Source organism: Pinus tabuliformis, chromosome 2_2 (genome assembly GCF_031772625.1).
Source record: "Pinus tabuliformis cultivar Carrire ecotype Pingquan chromosome 2_2, CPIR1, whole genome shotgun sequence".
Classification (NCBI taxonomy): Eukaryota; Viridiplantae; Streptophyta; class Pinopsida; order Pinales; family Pinaceae; genus Pinus; species Pinus tabuliformis.
Genome location: NC_142300.1, coordinates 326,615,059 through 326,633,385, shown reverse-complemented (window position 1 = coordinate 326,633,385; position 18,327 = coordinate 326,615,059). Strand labels below are relative to the sequence as shown.

The following is an 18,327-nucleotide window of genomic DNA, read 5'->3' as shown; positions in this document are numbered from 1 at the left end:
ATCTGTTGAACAATGTCCCAAGACATAAGAAGAGGAAGAGGACATGTCCCGTGTTCCATATGCAAGTGCAGTCGGTAGCTTGATGTATGCAAGGGTCTGTACTAGACCAGACATTGAACATGCAGTGGGAGTATTGAGAAGGTTTATGTCAAAACCATGGAAGGAGCAACGGACAGCAGTGAAGCGGGTTTTCAGGTATTTGCGTGGCACTAGTGATTATGGTTTGTGCTACCAAGGAAGACCAGGATTGGATAGAGTGTTGGATATTCATGGCTTTGTTGATGCAGACTGGGCTGGAGATCTAGATCAGAGAAGATCTAAAAGTGGGTATGTGTTTAACCTATTTGGAGGTGCAGTCAGTTGGATGAGTAAGAAACAATCTGTAGTGGCACTGTCAATTACAGAGGCAGAATACATGGCAGCCACTCATGTAAGCAAGGAAGCAGTTTGGTTGTAGAGATTGTGTTCAAGTATGGGGTTAGTACAAGAAGCTATAAGGATATACTATGACAGCCAAAGTGCAATTTTCTTAGCAAAGAACCCCACATATCATTCAAAGACAAAGCACATTGATGTTAAGTATCACTTTGTGAGGGATATGATAGAAGAAAAAAAGGTGTTGCTGGTAAAGGTGGACACTTTGAAGAATACTGCAGATGCATTGACAAAATCTGTGAGATCTGAGAATTTCTCTTGGTGTAGAGAGACAATGGGCATTTCAGGGCTGGAAAAATGACTAAGCTCTCTTGTGGCCCCCTATGGAAAGAAAACAACAAGTGGGAGAATGTTGGGTTGTGTTATATTCTTTCCACATAGTTAATAGGGGGTTTGAGGGGCACCCATAACCCCACTTTATGGGGTCCGGGGCAAACCCACCTATGGTTTTGTGCATGATTTTCGTACATGTTTTTTGGACGCGATGGTTTTCGGTCCATGGTATTGGACGCGATGGTTTTCGGTCCATGGTATTGGATGCTTCGGCATGTATAAATATGTATTATAACATTGAAAGGAACATAATGAAAAATCAAGTTGGTAGTCCCGGTTTTAGGATCCAGGGGAAAATCTCTATGTATATGTGTTTTATGTGTTCTACCCTCGCATTATTTATTTTCTGTGTTTTAGAATTCGTATGCAGGTAATTTTTGTACGGGGTTAAAACCTACATAAAGGCTATCTTTTCTTGATCTGCCGGTGCGATGTTGATCTGGTTATAACTAGAAAAACCATCCATAAAGTAAAATATCTTGCTCCTGACACATTCATCAATGATCTGATCAATGAAGGGAGTAGGATAGTTGTCTTTAGGACAGGCACAATTGAGATCTCGATAATCCACTCAAACGCAGATCGTGCCCTATTTTTTAGTCACCAGGACAATATTGGACACCCACTCTGTAAGGGGGATGGGATATATGAACGCAACTTTGAGAAGCTTTTCCACTTCACCCTTAATAGCGGTGGCCTTCCTAGGGTACACCGGGCAAAGTCATTGGCGAACAAGCTTTGCGTGCAGATACGTTGGTATTTCGTGCACCACAATGCTAGGATCAATGCTGGGCATTTCTTCATAGGACCACACAAACACATCACGAAATTCCTGAAATAGACGAGTATATGTCTTGATCTCATCTGGAGAACAAGATACCCCAATATGAACATGTTCAATGATACCGGGTTTGATAAAGATGTCAATCGACATCGTTTGGGTAATATTACCTAGATTTCCTTCTGACCAGACTTCATGAGTAACAATCGGTGGCAGAAATGGAGAAGAGGACTTTTCGAAAGCAGTAGACATGACCGTCGGGCGAGGCAGGAACGAGGAGCGATGATGAGTGTCGATCCATGGGGGTTCCTCTAGAGACATGATTTCCATGATACCTTCATCAGCAAGGAAGGTCTCGGCTAAGGGATCAGGTGATTCCAAAGTGTCAAGCCACGGGGATTGAGAGTATGTATCGAAAGAGGTCTTCGACATATGAGAATCAGAGGATGCAGAGTTCGAAGCGAAACAATTTCCTCATAATTGACTTCGGCAGGACTAAGTGGCATAACCTCACCCCAGGTATCAACAAGATCCGGTGCAGGTATGATCCAAGGATCAGATTTGATCGAGATCATGTTGACAGAGGCAACATGAGGATGTGGGAGCGGAAAACTTCCCATTAAGGTAGAATCTTTGAAGATACCTACCCCCACACTCTCATAGGGAGCACAAAAGTGCTTGATGTACGAAACATTGCCATCTGAGGAAGAGGCGAAAAAATACAATTGGTCGATAGTGAAAATCTTCCCTTGATGGGGAAAACGAATCACGCGAAATAAAGAGGAGGCCACGGCATACATGGCATAAGTCCAACTTCAGTCGAGTAGAAGATTATAATTGAGATTGGCGCCAACAATCTCTACTTCGACTTGCACTGTCTTTCCTTCTAGGGTGATGGCAAGGTTAGGTAAGACACCAAAGGGTCACAAATTGCGCCCATCGAAAGCTTCCAAAGTGTTCAGATATTGGTTCAGTGCAGGATAACCAATAGCCTTCCAACATGTGATCGACATGATGTAGGTGGAAGCACCTTCATCGATGATATTTCGGCAGATGGTCTTCTCATTGATGATTACCTGAATAAGAAAGGAAATATGATGAAGGAGCCACGAAACATGGTTCTCTAGATCGAAACATATCAAATTAGAATCGGTGGGATCAATGCCCCCGATAGCCGACAACAAAGATTTTCACTGCAATGGGCAGCTTTGGAGTACCTCGAGAGCCAACATGGCTGATAGCGCCTGAGCCAAATCCTCAACAATATTGTAATGCTGAGCAGCTCGGGCGTTGGGATTATATGAGGATTTCACAATACACCTCGAGAGGGTGGCCGCATAGTGGAATTAGGGTTAGGGCGCTCAATATGCAGAGGGCCAGAACTTGAGGTAGAAGAAGAAGGTGCAGTTTCTCTATCTTTCCTAGCTGTCATAGCAGGAGTTTGATAGTCTTTCAACCTAGTAGCCACATTAATAGGCTTACTCATCATGAACACTTGAGATACAGAGGAAGCAGATTGGGGTTGGTCTACCATTTGGGTCTACTGAGATGGAAATGGCTCTTTGAGGACAACAAGGGTCCCTTTGAGCAGGTGACTAACTTCAGATTGTCAGGGACAATCCTTAGTGTAGTGATCTTCCTCGAAAATGAGGTAGGGATACTTAGGTTTCTGTTGCGAAGATTCACCAGCAAACAATTTGGGAGGACCCTGTTTTGGGGCATCGACTTTAGCTTTGCCTTTGCCTTTCTTTTTCCCTTTCGAGGATTTGTCTGCTGCGATAGACTGGACAATGTGGACCTCTGAGGTTTTACCAGGGCCAAGTGGATTTTGAGATGAACTATTAGGGACAGTAGTTGAGACTAACTTCTATTTGGAAGAAGTTTTAGCAATGGTCTGGGATACTGAACCAATAACTCCATCGACTGGAGGAACAATTGGTGACTTTGATGTTGCGAGATCGGATGATGGTCGCGGAGCATTGTGTAATAACTCGTACAAAGTGACAGACTGAGAGTAAACGAGATCCAAGTACTGGGGATGAGCAATGGCCTGCTCTTCAGTGATGCACCCACCCATAGCTATATCACAAGCAATTGGGGCTAGGAATGATTTGGTAAACCATTCAGTAAGTAACTGATCAATAATCTGGAATTTGATTAGGCAATGCCTACATCTCCATTCATGGATGTGATCAGGGATGTGTGTCATTGTGTCTTGCTTAAGCGATGTAAGCAAATAGGTGCCAGTTTCATAGTGAAACGGCAGCTGAAAATGCATGAGGAAAGCCATGGATAAAGAGTTAAAGTCATGGTAAGTACTTCGGGGTAGCTCGATGTACCACTTCGCTGCAGCACCCATGATGGTTCGTTGGAAAAGACGGAGACAAATGGAATCGTCTACATATGAGTTTGATGAGCGCCAGAGGTGATATGTCATCACATGGGCCTGAGGATCTTCTTTAGCTTTCCCATCGAACTTTGGGCAATCACTTGGTATCTTGGATGGCACCAGAGGCCAGTACGACGAATGAAGGATCGGATCATTCATAAGGCGAGATACATCTGGAAACTCAAGTGTAGCCAAGAAAGGCAATTGGGTGTTAAGAGGCATGGGAGGTCGATAAGCGGGCCCATAAGAAGGAGCCCATCCTTGCTAGTAAGGATTTTGGCCCCACATTGCGGGATTCTGGCCATATGGCATCTGAGGTTGCCCCCATTATGGATTACCTTGACCATAAGGAGGATTTTGACCTTGAATACCTTGGAACTGTCCAGCCATAGGTTGCTAATAAGCAACGTATGGGTTAAAAGGCTGTTGAGCCTGTTGACCCTGGACATATGGATATGGTACCTTTTGTCCTTGAACATATGGTTGATGAACCTGTTGTCCTTGAACAAAAGGGTTTTGGACCTGTAGTCCTTGGGCATAAGGTTGATACACTTGTTGCCCTTGGACATAGGGATTTTGTACCTAATGCCCTTGGCCAACAGGATTCTGAACCTATTGACCTAGGACATGAGGATTTTGAGCCTGTTGCTACAGGACTTGACCTTGACCCTGCCCCTACAAGGGTTGACCTTGTTGATATGTATACAAGGGTTGTTGCTGCCCTGGTTGGTTTTTCTGTTGCAAGGGTTGACCTTGCGGTTGCAAGATTTTTCCTTGGGGTTGCATAGGTTGGCCCTGCGAGGACATGGGTTGAGAGGTGTGCGACGCATATTGCATCTGTTGCAAGTGTTGCAAGGGTTGACCTTGCGGTTGTTGCAGTTGACCTTGTTGGGGATCATTTGCCCTTGCTGTTGCGCGGAGAGCCCTTGCTGCAACAAAGGTTTCCCTTGCGGTAACAAAGGTTGCCCTTGTTGTTGCAGAGGTTGTCCTTATTGTTGCAAGGGTACTTGAATAGTGCCCAGGAAATTACCGAACTGAATCTGCCCATAGCTAGGTTGGATGTACTGCCGCGATTGGAGGATGTAAGGTTGATTAACCATTCCTTCATAACCATATGGAACGTAAGGATTTTGGTATTGGACCTGAGACCCATAGGGCTGTTAATACTGAACATTTCTCAATCCAGATGGACCAACATGATTCTGAACTTGTTGGTACTGGACATTGCTTGACCCAGTAGGATCAGCAGGGTTATAAATAATACCAGAAGAAGGCTGGTTTATACCAAGCATGTGAGCTTGTGATCCGCTGACATTAGCGACACCTGACACCATAAAAACATTCAGGCTTCTCCCCCCAGATGGTGGCACGACTTGGCCACTGACTAGCGAGACGGGGGAACTGATAGAGACAATCTTTGAAACTGTCGGTTGTGCCTGACGGGTAACTCGGATTGATGATACAAGTGTATTTAGAATGGTGGGTTGCATTGGGACTGAAGTAACAGCTTGTTGGGAAGTCATGTTCATAACGAACGGACCTGACGTAGGCTTGGCGCCTGACGCCCATACAGGATTATGGTAAAGTGATGAGGCACTAGGTGTACCTGAAACCAAATGTGCCAAAGACACATAGTTGGGTGGCAAACTGGCGGGAATACCTTCTGAAAAAGGGAAACCCTCGGGAGGAAACTGCAATTGCAATTCTTCCCCCTCAACAATGTGTGGAGTAGAAAATTTGGACTCATCCGGAGATGTGACTGGAGCATCGCCTGTTGGGTTGTGTTATATTCTTTCCACGTAGTTAACAGGGGGTTTGAGGGGCGCCTGTAACCCCACTTTATGGGGTCCGAGGTAGCGCCCCAGAAAATTTTGGTTTTGGACCCTATGTTAGGTTGGGCGGACCCACCTATGGTTTTGTGCATGATTTTCGCACATGTTTTTTGGACGCGATGGTTTTCGGTCCATGGTATTGGGCGCGATGGTTTTTCAGTCCATGGTACTCGATGCTTCGGCATGTATAAATATGTATTACAACATTGAAAGGAACATAATGAAAAATCAAGCTGGTAGTCCCGGTTTTAGGATCCAGGGGAAAATCTCTGTGTATATATGTGTTTTATGTGTTCTGCTCTCACATTATTTATTTTCTGTGTTTTAGAATTTGTATGCACGTAATTTTTGTATGGGGTTAAAACCTACATTTGGTATGAGAGCATATTTGTCTTCAAGGGGATGCCTTTGTTGCTGAGGGGTTTCGCTCGGGCCTGTGGTAGACCCTGTTCAGTGGGAGATCTGCGAGATCAATTCTGGTGGTGAAAGAAGATGGAAAGCAGTGGAAAGATAGAGATCGAGAAATTTAATGGTCAGAATTTTGAGTTGTGGAAACTCAAGATGGAGGATCTATTGGTGGATAAAGATTAGTGGATCGCGGTAGATCTAGGTACTAAACCAACAAGAGTGTCCGATGAAGAATGGAAGAAGTTGGGTCGGAAGGCAAAGAGCACAATACAATTGTGTGTCTCAGATTTGGTATTGCTGAATGTATCAAGGGAAGCTACAACAAAGGCTTTGTGGGACAAGTTAGGGACTTTGTACCAATCTAAGTCTCTGGTGAATAAATTTTTCCTGCGGAAAAAGCTGTATAACCTGAGGATGAAAGATGGAGACTCGGTGACAGAGAATCTGAATGCATTTAACACTGTGATAAGTCGGTTAGCATCTGTTGATATTAAAATTTCAGATGAAGATAAGTGCATGAGTTTGTTGTGTTCTCTACCAGATTCGTGGGATAGTCTGGTTATTGCAATAGGTAGCAATGCAACTGCCTTGCAGTTTGATGAAATAGTCTCAGCCTTGCTGACGAAGGAGATGAGATGGAAAAATATGGAGAGCCAAAATGGTGATGCCTTGTCTGTACAAGGACAGTCCCAGAACAGAAACAAAAATAAGTCATCAAGTGGGAGATCTAAATCTAAAGGGAGATCTAAATCTCCAGGAAAACCTGTAAAGGTGGTATGCTAGAAATGTGGAAAGGGAGGCCACTTCAAAAGGGACTGTAAATCTAAAGCTTCTGACAAAGGAAAGGGATCTGATGATGCTCCTTATGCAGAGGCGAAAACCACCTCAGATGAAGGTGGGGATGTGTACTTGGCTTCTTCAAGTACACATGTAGATCATGAGGCATGGTTAATTGACTTAGGTGCATCCTTTCACTTCACTCCCTATAGAGAGTGGTTCTGCGAGTATGAGAAATACGATAGTGGTGATGTCTTCTTGGTGGATGATAGGAAGGCTAGAATCATTGGTCGCAGAAAAGTAAAGTTAAAATTGCAAGGTGGAATGGTTAGAACACTTCCGGGTGTTCTACATATTCCTACATTGGATAGAAATCTTATTTCTATAAGCAAGCTGGATGATGCAGGTGTAAAGACAGTGTTCGAGAAAGATACCTGCAAGATGGTTCGGGGAGCACTGGTATTGATGCGGGGAATTCAGATTGGAACTCTGTACAAGTTGCAAGGTAACACTATTGTTGATGGGTGCAATAGTTCTGTGATTCCTGGAAGTGGAGCTTAAAATCTAGTGGTCTCTGGAGAGAAGACCATGTTGTGGCATCAAAGGCTTGGAAATATTGGAGAGAAGGGCCTTCGAATACTTCATGGTAAAGGTATGGTAGAAGGTATGACTAATAGCTCTCAGGATTTTGATTTCCGTGAAAATTGTGTATATGGAAAGCAGAATCGGGTGAGTTTCCCCTCTGGTGGTAAGCGGGGCAAAACAGATATTAGAGCTTGTGCACAGTGATGTGTTTGGACCTGTGAAGGTTCCATCACTGGGTAAGTCTGTGTACTATGTATCATTTATAGATGACTTCTCAAGGAATACATGGATATATTTCCTTAAGAAGAAATTTAAAGTCTTTGACAGGTTTAAAGAATTTAAGGCTCTCGTGGAAAATCAGACAGAGAAGAAGATAAAGGTGCTGAGGACAGATAATGGTGGAGAGTTTTGCAGCAAGGAATTTGAAGAATTCTGTAAGAAGTGTGGTATATCATGGCAGAGGACTACTCCATATACAGCTCAACAAAATGGAGTTGCAGAAAGAATGAACAAGACGTTGATGGAAAGGGCAAGAAGCATGCTCAGTGGTGCCGGGTTAGGACAGGAATTCTGGGTAGAGGCAGTGGATACTGCATGTTACCTGGTCAATAGGTCACCTTCATCAGCGTTAGAGGATAAGACTCCGCAAGAGGTATGGACTAGTAAGAAACCCTCTCTTTCACATCTAAGGGTATTTGGATGTGATGCATATGTACATGTTCCAAAGGAGAAATGAACCAAGTTGGATAGTAAATCTGAAAAGTGCATCTTTATTGGGTATAAGGATGGTTTAAAGGGTTATAAGCTTTGGAACCCAGTAACAAGGAAGGTTGTGTACAGCCGAGATGTGGTGTTCAGAGAGGTGAAAGATGTTATTAAACATGAAGTCCAACCAAAGGAACCTGAGAAGATAGAGTTTGAGCTAAAGAAGGAATAATCAGACTCTACAACAGAGGAGGAATTAGAAGATGAAGAGCCACAAACTCCAGCTGTGAGAAGATCAGTTCGAGAAAGAAGGCATCCAGAAAGGTATAGTCCATCTTCTTTCTGTTCAAATTTTGCTTTGTCTAATACTGATGATGATCCTAGAACTGTGAAGGAAGCAGTGGATTCAGAGGATGGAAAACTCTAGAAAAAGGCCATGGTTGACGAAATGGCATCTTTGCACAAAAATGAGTCTTGGGATCTGGTGGAGTTGCCGGCTGGAAGGAAACCCATTGGCAGCAAATGGGTGTTCAAAAAGAAGACAAATGCAGAAGGAAAAGTGGAGAAATACAAAGCTCGGTTGGTAGCAAAAGGTTATTCCCAGGTGCCAGGAATTGATTTTGGTGATATTTTTTCTCCTGTTGCCAAGGTAACTTCTATTAGATTACTTTTATTTGTTGTTGCTGCTTTTGATTTTGAGGTAGAATAGATGGATGTGAAGACAACATTTCTTCACGGGGATCTAGAAGAGGAGATCTACATGAAGCAACCTGAAGGCTTTGCAGTGAAGGGTAAGAAAGAACTGGTATGTAAGTTAAAGAAGTCTCTATATGGGTTAAAACAGTCACCAAGGATGTGGTATCAGAAATTTGATACATTTATACGAGGACTTGGCTTCACCAGAAGCAAAGCAGATCACTGTGTGTATTTTAAATTAATTGGTGACCGTTTTATTTATCTAGTCTTGTATGTGGATGATATGTTGTTGGTTGGAAATGACAAAGAAGTTATCCAGGATTTGAAGACCCAATTGTCCTCCAAATTCGACATGAAAGACCTTGGTGCTGCAAACTATATTTTGGGCATGGAAATTAAAAGAGATCGAGCAAAGAGGAAGCTCTGGTTAAACCAGAGGAAGTATGTCGAGACAATATTGCAGAGGCTTAATATGCAGGATAGTAAACCAGTGAAGGTTCCTATTCCTGTAGGTGTGAGGTTATCTGCTGAACGGTGTCCTAAGACACAAGAAGCGGAAGAGGACATGTCCTGTGTTCCATATGCAAGGTGCAGTTGGTAGCCTGATGTATGCAATGGTCTGTACTAGACCAGACATTGCACATGCACTGGGAGTATTGAGCAAGTTTATGTCAAAACCAGGGGAGGAGCACTAGACAACAATGAAGCGGTTTTCAGGTATTTGTGTGGCACTAGTGATTATGGTTTGTGCTACCAAGGAAGACCAGGATTGGACAGAGTGTTGGATATTCATGGCTTTGTTGATGCAAACTGGGCTAGAGATCTGGATCAGAGAAGATCTACAAGTGTGTATGTGTTTAACCTATTTGGAGGTGCAGTTAGTTGGATGAGTAAGAAACAATTTGTAGTGGCATTGTCAACTACAGAGGCAGAATACATGACAGCCACTCATGCAAGCAAGGAAGCAGTTTGGTTGCAAAGATTGTGTTCAAGTATGGGGTTAGTACAAGAAGCTATAAGGATAGACTGTGATAGACAAAGTGCAATTTTCTTGGCAAAGAACCCTACATATCATTCAAAGACAAAGCACATTGATGTTCAGTATCACTTTGTGAGGGATATGATAGAAGACAAAAAGGTGTTGTTGGTAAAGGTGGACACTTTGAAGAATATTGGAGATGCATTGACAAAATCTGTGAGCTCTGAGAAGTTCTCTTGGTGTAGAAAGACAATGGGCATTTTAGGGCTGGAAAAATGACTAAGCTCTCTTGTGGACCCCTGTGGAAAGAAAACAACAAGTGGGAGAATGTTGGGTTGTGTTATATTCTTTCCACGTAGTTAACAGGGGGTTTGAGGGGCACCGGTATCCCCACTTTATGGGGTCCGAGGCAGCGCCCTAGAAAAAATTGGTTTTGGACCCTATGTTAGGTTGGGCGGACCCACCTATGATTTTGTGCATGATTTTCGCACATGTTTTTTGGAAGCGATGGTTTTCGGTCCATGGTATTGGATGCTTCGGCATGTATAAATATGTATTATAACATTGAAAGGAACATAATGAAAAATCAAGCTAGTAGTCCCAGTTTTGGGATCTAGTGGAAAATCTCTGTGTATATATGTGTTTTATGTGTTCTTCTCTCACATTCTTTATTTTCTGTGTTTCAGAATTTGTATGCAGGTAATTTATGTATGGGGTTAAAACCTACATCGCCTTCAGGTTCCATGTCTAAGAACAAACAATGACGAATGGCCGAACAAGTACAAGGGGATAGTTCCAAAGGAACACCCGGCTGGTCGTACAGACTATAAGGATGCTGCGGTGATATCACAATAGGGTCAAACAGAGAGTTCGAAGGGTAAATAACTAGTCCAAGCTGTTTGTCAGTGGTTGGCGAATTCTTTGGAGTTTGAACGGGATTGTCCGGAGATTCCAGGCCAAGATCAGTAGATGATCCAGTATCGAAAGTAGGCGGAGGACAAGATGACAAGGGTTGAATGCTCAGAACAATTGCGAGTTCAACATCCTGGTCCTCAAGTGACTCTGGTAACTCAGGAAACAGCTCCTTAGACAATCTTTCAGACGGAGGAGAGGAATAGGAATTGGGTGAACCAAATGGTTCAGCCACAATGACCTTGTCTTAGTTGACAAAACAATTAACTTCAAGGTTTCAAAATGTTCTTTTAAGGGAAATTCACGATTTGGTCTCAGAAAAGACTAACAGGGTGTTTTGGATCATGGGAAAATCAATTATTAAGACGCATAAAAGACTGGTGCTCTTTCATTTTTTATGAGTCGAGAAACAAACAAAAATGACTCTATTGCTTTCGATTGAAAACGAGCTCAAAAGGACAAGTGCTCGAATGATCGTTTAAGTTTAATGAGTCAAAAAGATCAAATCACTGCTCTGGATGATCTAGGTAAACAGGATTACCAGGCAACCGTGAACTGCAGAATACCTCCCAGCGAACCAAGAAGTATGAGCAGGCAATCTCCCCGAATGCTGTGTTCGGTGTATCATGTTTGCAAGGCGGCCGACTCGGCTTCCTAAGGATAAAAGGAATGCAGCCTAGTGGGGTCTCCCGATATATACTCGACAGTACGGGGAGCACAAATTGGTACTAACATTGTCTAATGCCGAAGCTAACGACAGCGGCTAGGTTTAAAGAAGCCGGAACACGTCTCTAGCCTAGACCTTCTAGATGTGATTTTTAATGTCAAATGCGCCTTAGGTTAATTAAATTCATTTTAAAGTTGATCTTGAGTTATGTTTCAGTTTTCAGGTCTTAGCGATGTGACTCGAAAAACTTTAAATGCAACTAAATGAGACAAGAACCTTGCAATTCGATGAAATGCCTACACCAGATAGGGTAGAAACTACTCAATCAAATGCAAACTATCAAGCAATTGAAAACGAAATGATCTTTCACTACCTTACTTTTTCAAAAAATAAACTAATGAAAAATGCATTCAAATTCCTAATTTCCTGATAAGCACTTATCTATTAGTCCTTTCAAAAGCAAACAAGTTCTCTTCCTTTTTCAAATGCCGATGCAATTCTAGTCTTTCAATGATGCAAGTTATCGTAACATAATAATGCAACAAACTAGAATTTCATACTTTTTCATGAAACAATGAAACAAACTTTTTGCATATAATCTTTCAATGAAAAAGTTTTCGAGACAACAAGCTCTTCAAGCAAATGAACACGTGAAAAGAGAAGCTCATTCAGACTAATGAAACACCGACTCTACCAATCACAAGACCAACAACATAATCTATGCCGGAAAAGAAACATTTAGGCTAGCAAACCAAAACTTTTCAAATCGGTGTAAAGGAGATCAAAGTCGTAAAAGGACCAAAAAAAATGCAAAGAGTAAGTACACCTACAACCCGACTTATTGAGTTCAAAAAAAGCTGAATGGAAGACCGACTAGATGCCCTAGTGTCACTGGCCACTCAACAACTCAATTAATCAAGCAAAAAGATGATAAGCCAACAAGAAAACAAAACCAAATGAAAAGTAGCTTTCTAATCAGGGAGAAAGTGGTCCAAAAGGCTTACGAGGTCAAAATTACAAGAGCAGATTACACTGGCCAAGAGTGGGGTCAAGCCCTAATCTTCACTTATAGGCATTAGCGCGATTGCCTAACTGACAACAAGTGCCAGAGGCTGGTCGGCGCGACTGTTTCTCAGCAACTCGCACTGGTCAGCGCGATTGTCAGCGAATTAAGCAAGCTGATCGAGGGAGCTAAGGAAAAATAAAAATAAAAAATTGAAACAGGGACCAGATCTACTACTATGAATTTCAAACTCAGACCAGTAAGCAGGAGAAAAGAAACATAACCAAAGGGAAAAAGTGGAACTAGAAAAGTTCTCACAAAATCATGAAATCCAAGGCAAACAAAAGAATTGGGTTCCCGGTATGGTCGCCAATTTGTAGTGAAGTAAAATTATAAGTGCAGACACGAACGAATTCTTCTAGCCTGATAATGGGTCTGGCCACAACAAATATATTCTATGGAAGGTTTCCTTACGTTAGAATCAATCAAGAGGGCCTACCTCTTGGTCCGCTTATCATGTTTGATGATGTCCTTGCTTGCACGCTCCAACTATCTCTCACTTCCTTCTTCAAGCACCTGAAACAAGTAAACAACAACAGACAACAAACATGATAATAGAAAAATTGCAATTCAACCTACTTAACAAGTCAAGAAACATTAAGCCATGAATGTATAATATAACAAAACATGTAGGAAATCAATCGATAGTTGCATATATTAATATCAAAGAGAGATTACAACCATTTGTCTTGACGTTGCAGTCCTCCTCTGACAAAACCAAGTTCCCACACACTTCTTCTAGCATTCCATGATGGCCTCAAGCAACAATAGTTTTAAGGCTCTTCCCTTTAGGCTTCACTCCAAACCAAATCACACTTCTCCCTCACACAACTAGATAGCTACAACTAGTAATAGCTTGATTTCTACTCCAAACCAAAATAGCATCAACACTTAACCAAAAACTAGCTTGTGCTTGAGAAGAAGGGAGGTTTATATAGGAAAAATGGATGAGAGATGGATCCTCTTCTCATGGGAGAAGGGCTATCCCTTGAAGTAGTTCCATCATTATAGGGGAAAGGAGCCCAAACTGTCATCCTTGACCCATCCAGCCAAACCATTTACCAAACTTTCGTTACGAAGCTTCTAGAACTGGAAGCTTCTGCTCCAAATATAAAAAAAACTTTCCAAAACAGGACCGTCGTGACTAGAACACAGCTCAGTCACACCAGTCAGCGCGAGGGATAGTGTTAATCTCTGCACATTAGCGTGGGGAAGACAAAGGTCATTAGTGTCAGTATTGTAAACTGGGCAAAACAGAAGTTTCAGGGAAAATGGTGCAAAAGGGAATTGATCAGCTCATGAAGAGGGACACAATGGGAGTTTCTTCATGAAAGCAAAGCATGCGGGGTTCAGTGTAAAGGTCCTCCAGGATCAAGGAACGGGGAGTACAAGGATAGTGACAAAATGTTGCATAACACTCTCCCACCTCCATCTCTATGTCTTCCTCTCTCTCTTTCCTTGCTCTCCCTACCTCTCTCCTCTCCTCTCTGACACTCTCTCTCTTCATCTCTCCCTTGTCACTCCCTTTCTCTCTCCACCTCAATCTCTCTATGTCTTTGTTCTTCCCCCTCTCTCTCTCCCTCTCTCCCTCTCCTTCTCTCTCTCAAGTCCTCTCTCTTTTCCCCCACCACCTATATTTATATTTCCTTCCATCTCTCCTTTGTCTCTCTATCTCACCCTGCCAAACATACACACTCTCTCTCCATATTTATCTATCTCTCCCTTCCTCTCTCTCCCTCTCTCTCCCTTCCATCTATATCTCCATCTCCCTATTTCTCTCTTTTTTTGTTTCTCTATCTCACCCCAAACACACACTCTCTATCCATATCTATCTATCTCTCACTCTCTCTCCCTCCCTCTCCCTTCCTCTCTTCCCTCCTACTTTCCTCTCTCCCTCACTCTCTCTCCATCTCTCCCTGGTCACCCTCTCCCTCTCCACCTTTCTCTCTTTATGTCTTTCTTCTTCCCGCCCTTTTTCTATCTCCCTCCCTCTCTTCTCTCTCTCAAGTCCTCTCTCTCTTTCCTTCCCACCTCCCTTTGTCTCCCCCCCATCACTCTCTCTCTCTCTCTCCATCTTTTGTCTCCCTCTCCTTCCCTTATCTCCTTCTCTCCTCCCTCGCTTACTCTCTCTCCATCTCTTGCTTTTCACTTGCTTTCTCTCCACCTCTATCTCTTTGTATTTGTTCTTCCCTCTCTCCCTTTCTTTCCCACCTCCCTTTGTCTCTCCCCCCATCATTCTTTCTCTCTCTACCCTCCAACTCTGTCACCATCTCCCTCCATCTCTCTCTCCCCCCTATCCCTATGTCTCCCTCTCTCTTCCCCTTCTTCTCTCTCTCTCTCTCTCTCTCTCTCTCTCTATCTTCCCTCCTCTCCTCTCTCCCTCACTCTCTCTCCATCTCTCCCTTATCACTTCTTCTATTTCTACCTCTACCTCTCTATGTTGTTGTTCCTCTCGCCCTCTCTCTCCCTCCCTCTCTCCTCTCTTTTCCCTCCAACTCTGTCACTATCTCCCTCCCTCTCTCTTTTTTCCCTCTCCCCTTCCCCTTCCTCTCTCTCTATCTCCATCCATATGATTGAAAATTGTCATTGTGTAATCAATGATATGTTTAAAGTTTAATATATTTTACATTTTAATTTTTTATTGTGAAATGAATTATGGTTTTTGGGCAATGGTATTGATAAACCATGATATTGGCCCATGGTATTGTAACAAAACTTATTTACAAGTTAATAATATCCATGGTAAAATAGAGGAAAATATTCATGGTTAAGAATCTTGTTATATTGTAAGTTTATTGTAAGTATTAAGCTTTTATGTGCTTATTAATTAAATTTAAATATAGTTATGGAATCATTATCAGTCCCTGACAAGGTGGACTCTAACAATCAATTTGTCCGTTGATCACTATTAGTTCAGCATTGACCAATGCAAATTATAATGTTTAACTTTAAAAAAAAATATCTATATATATATATATATATATATATATATATTTCAATATTATTTAAAAAACTAATTTTCAAACATTTGATTGGACCATAATTTGAAGGTCTCTTGCAACCTTTGCATAATATAATGCCATGTGGATAATTGTCTTACATATGTTATGCCATAATTTATGGATATGGTTACAATATTCATGCATAATTTTTAAATATTTGTGTAGTGATTTTTTATTCATATGCATTGTAGGAAAACCATCCAAAAATAAAATCCCTAAAAATAACTTATATTCTAGTAAATAATATATTTACTATCAATTACTTCCCACCATAATTTAAGCAAGTTTTTGCATACTAATAGATAGGAATAAAATGTAAATAAATATACTTACCAAGAGTTATTTCCCACCATTAATTGTGTTTTCCTTAACACATTATGTAGGAGTAAAACTATAAATGTGTAGTGGTTACTACCCGCTAAAATTTATGCACATTCTTTTCCTTGAGCAAACAATTTACTAATCCCTTCACATCTCAATTTATTAGTTCCTGCCAAAGCAAAACTACAGGAGGATTAAATTTATGGAAGTTCTTCTCCCCAAGCAAGCAATTTACTTATCACTTCATATCTCAATTTATTAGTTCCCGCCAAAGCAAAACTATAGGATGATTTGTGAATTGTAACAAATTGATTTTTATTACTTTTAACTTTTTATTAATTGAGGCAATATTTAAATATTTACACTTATATTTTCTGACACTACATCTCCCACATACTAGACTCTATATTACTTTTAACCTTTTTATTATTTTTTAATTAAAACACCATATAAATATTAAATTGGGAGAACAATACATTTTTTTTAAAGAGTTGATGATTAAAACAAATTAATCCCAAGTTCCAATAAACATGTGAAATGCTTATATATTAATCAACTAGATACTCCCATGACAACAAATCCAAAAAATTGAATGGAGTCAAGATGGCAGCAAATTGAAAATCCTCATGACAACAAGGAATCCATATGTCATGAAATTAATCATGAGAATGCCGTTAATAAGTTCATGAATTTGTTATTGCAGCAAGAATATAAATTTTCCTATATGTGCGTTAAGTGATCAACCATCCATCTTCCTTAACCACGAAAACCTCATGAAATCATGAAACATTATGTTGGAACATGTGAGATCACAGTTTTGAACCTGGTGTGACAATTTGTTCGCTTATGAACAGACTAGTGAAGCATTAAGATAGTGAACCATTCCTCAAAAAAATGTTTAACCAATCCTAGAAATTTAGTAGAAACACTGCAGAATAGAGAAAACAGAGTGCTGCGTTGAGTGTTCAGATTTATTTCATAGGTTTCATCACACGATAATTATGCTAGATATTGTGGAATAACAACCCAAATTGCTCTTTATAAGGCGGTACCCATCAAAATAACCAAATGATCAATCTCTGAAAGACAAGATACATCATTGCTGTACATAAGATCGAGCTCTAAATGTTAAGTTACAGCAATTGCAATGGTGCTGAAATATCACATATTCACATTCTTCCATCATTCATTATTAAGACCATTCATTCATATGACATGTGAAAACTTGAAATTCAGTGTATGGAATGTGATCAAGTCCAGATTCTTCCAACAAGTATAAATGGTTTACCCCGCTTAAATGGCATCTCGGAAAAAAAAAGGATGAGGTCAAGTGCAAGTGCAAACTGAACGAAATCTGGAACAAGAGTTGTCTATATTAATGATTAATATAGGGTAGTTGTTCATGAGCTGGCCTTCTTAATTATGCATTAATTACAATTTGTAATAGGTTAACCACAATGCTCATAACTTTTAGCATTGTTTTGGCGGTACTCCATGACACAAGAAATAATATTAAATACTCGTTTTGAATTACATCCTCAACTGTTCACTGAAACGGAGGTAGTTCTTTAGCTGCCTTGCCCTGCCTTCACCAGCCCAAATTCAATTTTGGGCTGGCATAGCTTAAGGCTCAATTATAGCACCCCGCTTATAACACCCACATTCTTCCTAGGCCTTGGGAGGTCAATGCCAATTTCTTTGTTCGAAAACCATTGAACCTGCATTGCAACCCACCAATCATTCTTATCATACTGAAGCAACAAGGTAATGCATCAAATAAAAGTAATCAGAAGCACACTGACCTGGCTTATAGCTCGTAAAGACGTTAGTTGAGGCAAATGCCTTGACTGTAGCCAATTTTCTGTTCATATTTATAGCCCATATGATCATTATATTTCCAAGGTGCTTCTCTAACCTCTTGGAGCTGTGCATCAGCTATGATTCTGCAAGAACACAAACAGCACCGGAATCTTTTTAAGTCCATTAGAAAAATGGAATTCTTTTGAGCTGCCAAAGATCAGAGCTGAACTGTTGCTCCACACTTATTAGGCACACACGGTCTCTCTATGTTTGGAAGGTCTTCACTGGGCCACTGGGTATTTTTTTTATTATACTATATATTTTAATTGTTAACAGGCATCTCTCTCTTAGAAATTTCAAGTGAAGATATCTATCAATGTGGATCACGCAGTGTTCTGCTTTTAATGAAGACAGCCACCTGGATCCTTTTTTTCACTCAGTAGAAAAAGAGCATACTACGGAGTAATTTTAGCCTTTCTAGTTCTTCACCATAAGCTACCCCGGGATCAACATAACAAAGCTGGAAGCAAACAACAGAACATTATTAGCTACAGAGAAGAGGTATTTGGTTAAATGTTTCAGCCAAGCAATCCTTGCCAATTATTACAGATACAGTGCAAAAAGCTTCTCAAACTGCGGAGA

The 18,327-nt window shown here is 41.1% G+C and overlaps 1 protein-coding gene across 2 annotated transcripts in view; it reads right to left on the bottom strand.

Annotated features, from left to right (window-relative positions):
• Positions 1-17,159: 17,159 nt before the first annotated feature.
• Positions 17,160-18,327, bottom strand: part of LOC149192607 (ubiquitin carboxyl-terminal hydrolase mug105-like) — a 49,162-nt gene continuing 47,994 nt past the window's right edge. The window contains exons 5-6 of one of the 2 annotated variants that reach the window (XM_089404648.1): positions 17,688-18,205; positions 17,160-17,603 (exon numbers count right to left, since the gene is read on the bottom strand). In XM_089404648.1, coding sequence (XP_089260774.1) covers positions 18,122-18,205 — 84 coding nt within the window. In that variant the 3' untranslated portion in view covers positions 17,160-17,603; positions 17,688-18,121. The remainder of the gene's footprint in view (positions 17,604-17,687; positions 18,206-18,327) is intronic. The other variant, XM_089404649.1, reaches the window with a different exon arrangement.